Source organism: Strix aluco, chromosome 8, assembly GCF_031877795.1.
Source record: "Strix aluco isolate bStrAlu1 chromosome 8, bStrAlu1.hap1, whole genome shotgun sequence".
NCBI lineage: Eukaryota > Metazoa > Chordata > Aves > Strigiformes > Strigidae > Strix > Strix aluco.
The window spans coordinates 9,030,485-9,042,772 of record NC_133938.1 but is presented as its reverse complement, the minus strand read 5'-3'; the positions used below and the strand labels follow the sequence as shown (position 1 = coordinate 9,042,772).

The following is a 12,288-nucleotide window of genomic DNA, read 5'->3' as shown; positions in this document are numbered from 1 at the left end:
TGCATTTTCTTGTGCTCCAGCTCAGAATCTTAGTCCACTCAGCTGAAGAGAAGAGCTGAGGCATCCACTCCGCAGTACTGAATCCAGTGTCTCACTTCTACTGGAGCTGCTGCTTTGCCATTCATATATGAAGATGGTACATACATTCCCCAGATCCTAACAATGGCAACTGACAGCCTGCCCCTAGAGGAAACCTGCACAACTATTTGCCTTCATTTCCCCTATAGGGATAAGTGAAGTGATCACTTTCTGTTACTCTTGATACATGAAAACTTACACTAAGTCAGCTGTAATGGCACCTTTTGGCTGCTTCATTGATTTCCACTTTACTAGGTTTGCAGTTTATACTGCTTCAGTTTTATAGGATTTTACTGTCCTTCCATTCAAACAAACTAAAAACGTGCAAGACAGCTCACCTGTTTCCACTCAGGCAAAGTCACTTGTAGGACTCCTGTAGTAAAGCAGGGCACAAAGTCCACAGGCACTGTGCAATGCTGGTATCGTCCAATAAAGTAGCACTTCTAAAATGGACAACCATCAGATTCCAGAAACGGATAAAGAGTCCTGTTAATTCAATAAATAGCTACTTTACACTCTCCTGTGGCTGCCTTCTGGTCATGAGAAAAGTGAGAGTGGCATCACAGCTGTCTTGCTCTTCCTGAGAGTTGGCTGGCTACCTTTCCCCTCAAAGCTAGCGTGAGCTCTCTGCTTGCTCTGGGTTTGCACCTCAGAAAGACATCTGAAAGTACCGCATGAGCAAAACCAAGAGTATGTGAGACAAAAGTAGATCTGTAACCATTTCCCTTGATACATGGAAGTTAGTAGTAGAGGTTGAGCAGTTCTAATCAGCGTCAAAGAATAGCCAAAAAGTCCATTTGCACAGAAAAGTCTCTAACTTCAGTCTTGGCAGACAATGAAAGCAGGGACTGTATGCAACACCTGAACTACTTCTGGGTGACTCATGAGCTGACCAGACTGGGGCGAGGGCCGGGGGGGGGGGGGGGGGTGGGGGGGTGGTAGGGAGAAGGGGGAAAAAAAAAAAAGAAAGAGTTAGTTATTAAGCAAAAACCTAATCCTCTGGGAAGATCTGATGGCCAAGAAAATGCTGGCTGCATCTGAATTTTCCCCCCTTGAATCTGAGATGAAAGTTGTGTATCTGCAAGTTGCTTCCAGTGGTGCTGGAGGGGACTTGCTGGATAGCTGCTTGCACTGGGCTCCAGCAGGAAAAAGCTTTTTTCTGTGTTTTTTTTTTTTTTGTCTTAAAGAAAAAGCAAAAATGACCACAGCTCTACATGAGGAAAAAAATTGCCAAAGCTCTGCCCCTCACCAGTGAAGATGGATCTGTTCTTTTATTTACGCTGCATGACATCCAGGCAAGAATAATCTCCACAGAAATAAATTAGGGCCACTCCCTGTCAGTAAAGATGTGCTCCTGGCTGCTAAGCAGCAGAATATGTCGTAAGTCCCCACCTCCCCTCCAGAGAAAATCTTGCTGTGAAAATGGAGCCGCACTGCAGATCCTAAAGGTGATGGTAATTAGCACCGAAGAGGGAATATTCAGAGTGCAAACTGTCCTCATATGAGTAGGGCCGCCACAAGCAACCAAAACCTCTGCTTGTGAAGAGGTAAAATTCTCCGGGAGGGTATAAAGTACATGCTTACATCTGAAGAGCACAAGGGAGGAAGTTAGAAAGATATAAATTTCAGGGCTTCTCTAAGCATTGAGGAGTTTTGTTGCTGTTTTAGGAAGAAAAAACTCCACCATTTCCTAAAGAATTCTGTTTGGAGACAGTCTTATTGCAGAATCTACTTTGAAGCATATTAAACTAAGAAGGAATAAGATGCTCTTGTTCCAGAATAAGAATTGCTTGAGAAATGTTCTGTTGCACTCTACATTCACAGCCTGCCTCAGATGCAAATGAACTCTCAAGTGCCAGCAAGCCCTCAGACAGAAGCTCTCCCCAAGCACTTTGCAGCAATGGGTTTAAACTCTGGCAGCACTGTGACCACATAAGCTAATGTCAAGGTGCTATTTCCCTCATATCCTTGGCCATTAGGAATATTGCCAGGAAGAAGAAAGAATCAGAGTTCACATGTAACCAGAGGCGAAGACTGTCTAACTTTCTACCTTGAATAGACAGACTGAATTTTAACATCTTAAAGGTAAATTTAATAAACAGCCTCTTTTACTCCATGAAAGATACAGACATCAGAAGGGGCAGGTGCCACTGAACACATTGGGCAAACTGAGATCCCAGGCAGACATGTGCATTGCAAAAGTAAGGGTGCATTTCAAAGCCACTACAGGGGTCTGAGCCGAGCATGGTGGCAGTCACTTCCCAGCTGCTGTCTCCAGAGCAGGGCAGGCAAGCTTCCTGCAGTGAATTAGGGGATCAGTTCCAAGGGGTTTCCAGTTCTGACCCAGGACAGTAGAGCTTGCTCTTCCCTGCTCCTCCCCAGGAGTACAAGACAGACCCAACTCTGAAAAGATGGTACCTGGGAGAAGGCTGGGTCACAGCATTTTTCAACTCCACTCTTGATTTTGCAACAGACTGTCTCCCATTTGACAGAAGATGGTTAAAGCTCAGCAAGGCTGAATGGCTTCTCCTGTACCAAGGATTTAGTCACCTTTCTGTTCTCACTCTGCTGTTATGACACCAAACACTGGTGTTTGTAAGGGGATTGGGTGCAGTGGTGATTAGTGTCATACGAAAGCCACCATGGCAGTAGAAATTTAATAACCATGAAAACTGAAATCATTCAGTGATGCTAGAAATAGCTCCTTTTGGGTAGGTGGAGGGCCTGGTGAACAAGAACTTGCCCTGTTATCATTGCCTGCGCCACATCACTTCTGTAGTCATCCAAAGACCTGGCTTATGCTTCACCATAACATAAGGCATGGTCCAGCTTTTTAATATTTTGCCTACATGCTGTACCACTGGCTGAAAATTTTGAAGTAAGCTTTGAAAAATTTTAAGAAACATTGTCAGATGACCTACAGAATTTTCCTTTCCTCCTTTTATAACTGAACACTGAAACAGATTTTTACCTTTCTTTGCTTCTTCCCTCCCCCCACTATATTTTTTTCCGTCAGTGATAAAGTGACAAAAAAGCAGGGAGACAAGAAAAAAAATAGAGAAAGGGAAAATATGAGAAAAATAAAAGTGAGCTTGTACAAAATATCAAATAAAACATTCTCTTTGAAAACCTGTGGCATTAAAAAAACCCCACAGAAATTAGTTATTTTTCATGCATCTCCAATTATCTTTTACATTTAGCAGCAGCAAAGACTAAAATCATAATCTTCAAATCAGAGCATGGATACCAGGGATGTATTACTATTTGTTGAACATGTAATAAGTGATTGGACCCCTGAACTAACACTATAGGGCACATCTGGAAATTGTCACTTAGGGGCCACATCTGTCACTGAGGAACCAACCTTCCTGGGGAAGGTGACTTTAGAGAGCTGTGTGCCACTGTTCAAAACCACCCTAAATCCACACTTCCTGTCTACAAAGTGTTTAATAGAAGTTTGCCCATGCATTAGGGTCCCAGCAAAGCAATTTGTCCTACATTTTTTCCTAGGCAAAATTAAGCAGGACTGGTAAAGACTGTGTCCCCTTTCAGCTAGGGCATGTGCCCCATTACCTCTCTTTCTCCATCCTCAGAGTCCAGAGAAGCAGGATTGTGTTGAAAGAGCAAAGACAACCTCTGAAGGGCTATTGTCTGGGGCAGGAGCCTGCTTTCATCTTAAGTCCCTTCTTCTTCCTCTCCAAACAAGCTTTATGTCCTTTTCTGTGTAAACTGCAGAAGTCAAGGAGATATGCCTCTTATAAACATGTACACAATACCCTGCAACAGGCACACATGGAACACGTGAGCAATCTGTGCAAGGGCAGAGGGAGGATTTCACTCAGGTGCCCTTGTGTCAAAGAAAAGTTTCCAGCGGCCAAGTCCTAGTCACACATGAATGCTGGCTCCTCAGAGAAGCAGCTATAGCAATGCAGAAGGAGCAAAAAGGCAAGCGCAGGGCACCTCGGAGACAAAAGAACTGAAAACAAAATGAAAACAAAAAAATCAATTCAGCTGAACCGAGCCAGGGCAGGCAAAGAACAAAGGGTCAGAAGACAAAGCCGGAAACAATAGACCAGCAAGATTAATATCAGTTGTGAGGAAGAGCTGGGACACTACTGAAGGAAAATGGAAAAGGCTTAAAGGAAAGTATAAAAACTAGAAGAGATTCCTAATTGTGAAGCCTGACATACCACTACAACACCTGCAGCTTGATCAGTACGGATCTCACACACTGCTGCACTTACAAAAAGGGCGTCATCTCACATCTTAGATTCCTTGAAATTGATGATGGTCCCTTACTAGGAGCTGTTCCTTTTCTCATAAGCAACAGATCCATGCAAATGAGATCGAAAGACAACCCCAAATTCCTCTGGTCTTTACAGGTTTGTTGTGAGTTTTGCATATTCATGCCCTGGTCTAATTCCACTGAGGCAGGACTTCAAGATTTCTGCCTGGGACATCCCCACTAGCACTGTTTCACCTACGCATGCAAAGTCCAGTTTGGAGAAATCTGCATGCATGGTACACTGGATGCTCCTGGCCAGTTGGACTGCTGCACAGCCACAGACTCAGCAGGCAATGCCACGAGCAATGTATTATCTCACACTTCCAGAGGGCTTGCTCTCCCATATAGGCCCAGAGAAGGTCTGTTGCATGGGCATAATGCTGCTGCCCATGGCCATACAGAGCAATACACACAGAAAATGGCACTGACCTAATTGATAACTGGGAAGAAATGGATAAGCATCTTCAAAATCCACTTGGACTGTGATTTCTAGTGGGAAAAACAGGCCATATTAAGGAAAGCCAAGTGACCGTGAAGTTCAGCTGAATCAATATTTTCTCTTTTTCCTATCCTCAGACATTAGCAAAGTGCCACAGCATGCTGTTACGAAGATGATGTGCTTTGCCCTAGAGGCAGTTTGGTTAGGGCTGGAAGGAAATGATCTTTAAGCTAATGTTATTCAAAAGTATGAGCAGTCAAGAAACATTGCAAAACCAGTATGCTTAAGAGATTAATTGGGCAATCCCACCCGGAGACAAAGCAAATTTTCCAGCTATTGTATAGTGAAGCCTTTCTCAATTCTCCCTCTTGAAGACCAAGGGCTCCTTTAGCTCTCTGATTATTGTAAAGAGTATTAGTTAAGCCGAGCTAGTCAAAGGCCTGTCCTGGGCAAAGGGCAAACTGAATCAAACAAAGTCACTTGACATTTCTTATCTGCATAGGCAAAGCTGACCTTGTTGTCCCAGGAATGAGGAGTTAGGACTGATCCATTCCTCCTACTGGAAGATGCAAGGTGAGCTTGCAGGGCTGGGCTTGGGGGGTGAGTCTGCCTGGTGAGTCCAATTTTCCATTCCCACTACTACTGATAGGATGGAAGAGATGAGGCAACAACTTCTGCTGCTGGTAGGAAGGGGTCTCTCAGCCACGCAACAGCCTTCTCCACAGATGACAACTCCTCCCTCAGAGGCAGCCCAGGTCTCCAGGGCTCCGGGAGTTCCTTCTTCCCTTTGTAGACTGCAGCCGCCAGCCACTGCACAGCCTCTTTACCCACCCTGCCACCATCACATCATCTTCTCTTCTGTGCAGGCACATCCAGCACGCATACATAGTAAGAGAGTGAATCACATAACTCTATAGCCAGAGAAATTTAACCTCATTATAAATTTCCTCCAGCTCAGGAAACGAAGTGTATAACCTCTCATACCTGCCTGACACCATAGTGAATTGATTCAAAACCTGTGGTATCTTGTAACGGCTAATGTCACTTTGGGTAGCAGAAATTCTTCTAACGGTCTATTTACATCAACACAATTTTAAGAGGAGCTTTTATTTCCATTACTCCAGTATGGATGTTTTATATTCTCAGAACAACCTCTCTCTCTCCTGGGATACTTCACACTAAAATCCCATCCAGGAGATTTACAAGGGACAGACAATAGTGTTTTTCATGTTGCTTTAGAAGTCAAGGAGAGTGTGTTTCCCTTTGTATTAAAGCTTAGGAGCTGTGCACTTAAAGAAAAAAAAAATCTTAGTGAGAAGGATGAATGCAGTCTAACAACTTTAAGAGAGCCCTGCAGCTCATTTTATGGTTGGGCTGTTGAATTCTGTTGTCTTTGTCTGCTTCTCATAATTTGGTTTCCTGAACCCCTATAAAAGAGACCATGAACTGCAGCTTCTGTTCACCATGTTCCCTCATTGCTTGTAAGTGCTAAGCTGCAGCTAAATGAACAGGAGAGTGTTCCCATCCTCTTATGCCACAACTTATGCATATCATTTTATGCATACAGAATACCATTCATTTTATAGAAAGACTTTGCTCTTTTTTTGAGGAAGACCTGTCACCTCTAGGGTGGAACTGGGCAATATCAGATGCTTTTTCCTACAGATTGCAGCCAGAAGAGGAGGTTTTCAAAGGGTACAAGTATTGAAAGAGGATGGAAGCTTTGTACCTTTGGGGTGGCAAGAGAGTATAAAACTCCCTTAAAGTGGAGCTTCTGTTTAGTTCAGTTCTCTTCAGCATTAGCAATGCAGCCCACAAACTGAAGCACTGGCAACAGCCCCCACAATGGGCATTCCTGCGTCAGAGAGCACTCACAGGTCTGCTGCATGGCCAAGGCAGAGCACCCTCCTGCATCCAAAGATGAACTGCAAACTAAGCCTTTATACATATGGTGGCATTCGCTTTGAGTCTAGAAGTAGCCAGGAGAGCATAAGTGTTTGCTTCCAGACTCTTTCATTTGGCAGAGAAGACAGAAGTGAGACTTTACAGTAATACAACAAACATGCATGTATAAGATCCCCACTCTCTGTGGAATCCTATTTTGTTTCCTCCTCTGGTAGGAAATATAGCTGCAAAATGAAGATGATTTGGTTCGCTAGAAGGAAGAATACAACAGATTAAGTGAGGTCAGAACTGATGCAACCCATGCATTTATTCAGTCCGATAAATTCAGTCCGATACGAAGTCTGGCAGATGATTCCCTCGAGCTTCTGAGGGCCCCATCATTACCACAACAGGCACTTTCTGGGTTCAGTGTTTTTCTCCAGTACAGCTGCTGTTACCAAAATCATCCTATACCAATGCCTACAGAACTCAGTTTCATTTCATTAGGAGAAATTTATCGCCTGGAAAGAGCCAAGCAATATCATCACCTCTGTTACTTCAGAAAGGTTCTTTTCACATGTAAAGGCTTCGTTAGCTGCATTTACTCTTGCATTTAAAACATGTCCTGTCTTTCAGTTAATATCACTTATGCCCTAATGCTCAAAAGATTTATGCTTAGTGAAGGAAACAGAAAAGCAGCTTTTAACCCTGACAGTTTATTCCTCCTCTTTCTTCATAAGATAGAGGTTAGCTAAAATTCCAAGAAGGAGCAACAAGTTTCAAAATTACTCCTCTCACATACAACTGCCTTTCTCACAAGCAAAATAAATCCAAAACAAAAACCCCAAGTCCCACTCATGCTGTAGCAACTTCACTCTCTTACTAACTCCTTCAGCGATCCTGCAGGATCAAATTCAAAGAATCTGAAGGCACTGCTTCCATGAAGTGAACTAGAAAACTGCCACCACTGTTAAGAAGCCTTCTTGGAATCTGTCCAGGAATGAAATCCTTCATAGCACGTGGAGCACTTTGGTTACATAGAAAGCAAGTTCAGTTACCCACTAGCCCAGTGAGATATTGTGCAACAGCAGGACTCCTGAGACAGCTGGTAAGAGACTTGTTTTCAGGCAGTCTGCCCCTTTCTACCCCATTCTTTAAACTCAGAAACAAAATTTGTATGAAAGTCTTCAGATTTTTTTTTCCCTGCCCTCTGCTGGCAAGATGGTGGCGGTTAAAACACAGACTAAGAATGTTAACAGAAAACCAAGAGACATTGCCCAGTGTAGTCTGGTTTTTCATTTCACATCATCTGATTTAAGGTGAAGCGAGAGGGAGCATTCATTTAAGCAGCTGTAATGAAAAAAGATTGATTGAAAAGTCATTTTTGCTCCATTTCTTATGGATAAGAGTCCCAGGTGTCTGTTTTCCTTGTATTTTCTTTTTAATGGCTGCTCCCTATTCAGCCCATAAGCTTCAAGGTCAGCTTCAGGTCAAATTACACTTAGCACAAGATGCTCAGCACCTGCAAACCCAGCTGTGGGATCCCTCTCCCTCTCCTCTTGCACTGGGTTTTCCATTCTGGGCTCCCAGCGTGGCAAACTAAAGTAAAACGCTTAGGATACAAATTTTCACTTTTGCGTTTAGATGGCATGGTGGATGTCACACTGACAAATGTCTTAAAAAGACAACAAATTACATCCTACTAATAGAACCTGCTAAATCTATGATGAAAGTACATGTCTAAGTCCATCTAGACATGCTTAAGCTTGCAATTACTGACGGCTGGCAAAAGCAAAGCATACACGACAAACTTAAACATAGTAGTCACCCCATGTCTCCTACAACTTTCCATGCACATGAGTAGTGAGAGGCAGTTGCTTATCTCCCACAAAGAAAATAAAATCTAGTGGCCAAAGGAAGGAAAATAAGAATATAACAATACCGGGGAAAAAAATACTCCTATTGCTGGATCTTCGATAAAATCCAAGGCTTTGGAAAGATGGCCAGTGTTTAGAGGGTAGGGACTTGTACAGATTTCACATACCCATATTTGTGCATGCTACATATGTATATGAGCATTATCTGACATCTGACCCTATCTGTAAGGGTTAATAATTTACTTGTCTTAACAGTATAATGTAGAAGACAGAAAATAGCATACGTTTTCTTAACAAAATACTGGGAGGAGGAAAATGAGGGAAAAATATCTAAGAAAGGAAAAGACTCTAAAACCACAACTTCAGAAAGATCCCTCAGAAGTCTGAACAGCCCATAAGAGATGAGTTTAAGCTGTAAAATGAATTCGCAGTGTTTTGTGTTGCACTATAAAAGCCCTCCAGGAGCAGCAGTGACTCCAGTTGGTTAGAAAGCGGTCTGTAAGAGCAAAGTGAAAACAACAGCGTCCTCTTCATCCTAGAGCCTACTCTTACTTACTCATTCCCAAACATGACACAAGCATCAATGTTCATGATGACCGTCACAGCCCGAGAAGATCACAATCCTACCTTTGGATGTAAAGGGTATTCACGCAAATATACTCTCTGGTGACTAACTCTCCATCTCTGTCCCTGAACTTCACAACATGCGGTTAAGAACTATCAGGAAACTTCCTAAAAAGGCTAACATGAAGCATCGTAATAACTCTTAAAAGACTAAAACAGAAACAAAACGTTCTTAATCCATCTTTCTATGAAGAGGCTCTCTGGGGTTTTCTCTGCCTTTTAAGGAAGTGAGCTACAGCTCAGCAGCTGCACCATGTGTGAAATCTTATAGCACTTCTTTTTAACTGCTGGATGAGGTACTAGTGATTCTAGGGAGGTCTGCTACTGCTGCAAGCACTCCACAGCTGTATGGAGACAGAGGTGTGTATCCAAGTTTACAATACTTGTACATCTGCAGGAAACAGGTATTTGTATCCAAAATTCAGTTTTCAGTGGATTCTTCACAATGGAATATGAAGAAGGATGACACAGAAACAATACAGTTCTGAATGGGGAGAAGACCTTATGGTCTTCTCCCACAGGAACACAAAGATCCTTGCTTAGATTTAATCTGTGGGTAAAGTGAAGGATAAAGGACCAATAGAGAGGACCAAGTATATCCTGATGTATGAAGGCTAGACAACTTGCTTCTCAGGGTATCTTGCCCAGTCAAAAAATGGAAGATGTAATAGAGAGCTTCTGTCAGGCCTCAGGAAGCTGGTGTTTGGACTACACAGAGCTATATACCCTTAGCAGAACGCAGGCCGAAGAGGTCAGGAAGAGACTTGGCTAGCTCAAAGACAAGTAGAAAAATGAGTAAGGAGTTAGTTATGAGCTTAAAGCTTTAAAGAGAAAGACAGAGCTTGAACTGAACGAAACCCAAGATTGACTGAAAAAAAATGAACAAAAAAAGGAAGCTTGTAACTCATTATTTATTCCCCTGCGGGCTGATTCTCCAGGCCTGGGCAGTTACAATTCTGCTCTTCCATATACAAGATGCAGCTTGCACCTGGGGAATCTTTGGGATTAGCTTCCATATCTTAATACTTCAGGTGGTGAGCATAATCAAACATTCAAGAAGAAATCTCTCTACCAAGAAAAAAAGAAATCCTGACATGTTCCATATGCACTGGACTGGCATTTGGATATTAAATCTGCAACACCTGACTCTGCCAAAATGCTTCTCAAGACTCCAGAAATAAAATTCCTCATTGTGCCCTCACTTGACTGCCAAAGGGGTCCTTTTTATCCCTTCTTTTGACCCTGCCACACAAAAGTTTCCAAAGATGGAGCAAGCACCCAATTTCACATTTGGCAACGCTAGAAACAACGCAGCAATGGCCTTGAAATGTTTGCCATTTCTACTTGTCTTGACACTAATTATACACACAAGGCAGCTTCATCTGCACTGGGCAGAATGGCTCAATGCACAATGGAGTTCAGTGCCTTCAGAGCCGTGCATTTCCAAGCGAGTCAAGCGTGTATTATAACTGCAGTCACAGCAAGTTTCTGATGTGCTTCTCCAAGACTGATCCCTCCTTTTTCTTTTACTTAATTTTCCCTCTCTCTTTTTAATTTTTCGTACAAAACATGAACTTTCTCTGAGACAATCAGAGCATGACTTCCATCCAGTTGTTTCATCAGGCTAAGCATGCCACCTGCTTTTTCACATTCCCCCTTTTTCTTTTTCCTTTTAAATAAATTTACTTTGCACTATCAAAATAAAATAACGTCATTTACAAAGTACCACCTCAGCAGCATGCCTCAGCTCTCATTTCACAGGGCTATGCCAGCAGCCACAAACAGAATCAAAGTATCCAATTAAAAATCCATATTCATTAACAAACATCATGTGTACTATAATGCCCTGCATTGACTATGGCACTACAGGAGATGGGAAACGTGCTGAGTTTTCCTGCTCTCAGTCTGAAACACCATTTTATTAAAGGAAGGGTTTTACCTTTGCTACTCCATGGGCCAGCAAGAAAAGGCCCAGTATCCTGTTAGCCCATTGGGCTAGGAGAGCAGAAGTGACAGCTGTTGACCTTTTGCCTTAGAGAGATGCCAGACACAGGACCTTGCCAGGACAAGAAGCACACAGAGAAGACCATGAAACTGTGCCAACCTTTCCCATCGAGGTCTTTAGGTACCAACAGGGCCAGTCGCAAACCAATCTGCAACATTACAAGCAGCCAACATAATAAACTCTGCATATGCTTGATTGATGCAACTTATTGGCTAGGCAGGGCCAGATCCAAGCTGATGTAGTAAATTAGCATATTGCCTTGGCTTCAGGGAAGTTACGTTGATTTACAGCATCAACAATTTACCACCACAGAAAGTCACATACAATAAGTACAATATTTCAGACCTATACAATGAAGTTATATGAACACATGCCAGGATTATTTATTTATTTGTACCCACAAGCTTGAGATTTACAACTCTTTATAAATACAAGCTGGGCAATTTGCTTTCTATTTTTAGCAGGAATGCTTTGTGCAGGGAACAGCTGTCAGCTACTGGGAGCTGTGCTCCTCAGAGCAGCAACTTCAGACAAATAGAGGCCTCTTAGAATTAAATTGGAGAACTAGGGTCACTGCTTTGTGGTGGAAAATAAGCTGAAGATAGTAGACAGCAAGACAACATCAGCATTTAGCAGAGAACTGCTCCCTGAGCTTTTCCAACCTGTTTTCCTAAGGAGCCTTAACATGATCACATTGCATATGGACAAGTGTGACTGTCAGTTCTTCCCAAATAGCTTCAGAGCCCACTGTCCAGTTCTGACCAAGTTCAGCAAACATTCACAAGACTCAGAGATAATATATTTCTACTGCCTCCAAGAAGACAGGCAGCTGGGCAGAGGTGAGAGATTCTGCTAATATCCTTCCTTACTGTGGAAAAAACTGTCATGTGAACTCGGTCTTCTATCAGATCCAAAGCTATGCAAACCCAATACGTGCATTGATAGGAAATCAGATCTTGCCAGCTCTGCCATCTTCATGCAGACACTCACCTTGGCACACGAAGGAAGATGGTGTTTCCCCAGGGTGGACCCGTGCAGTGATGAACACCACTCTCTGTTCAGCCCCTGGACGCAGGTTCGCTGCAGCAGAAAGGGG

The 12,288-nt window shown here is 42.9% G+C and overlaps 1 protein-coding gene across 1 annotated transcript in view; it reads right to left on the bottom strand.

Annotated features, from left to right (window-relative positions):
• LOC141926403 (BEN domain-containing protein 5) overlaps nucleotides 1-12,288 on the bottom strand; it is a 971,122-nt gene that overhangs the window by 217,253 nt on the left and 741,581 nt on the right. Inside the window, exon 8 of the mRNA XM_074832076.1 lies at nucleotides 12,183-12,272. Within this exon, the coding sequence (XP_074688177.1) occupies nucleotides 12,183-12,272 (90 nt within the window). The remainder of the gene's footprint in view (nucleotides 1-12,182; nucleotides 12,273-12,288) is intronic.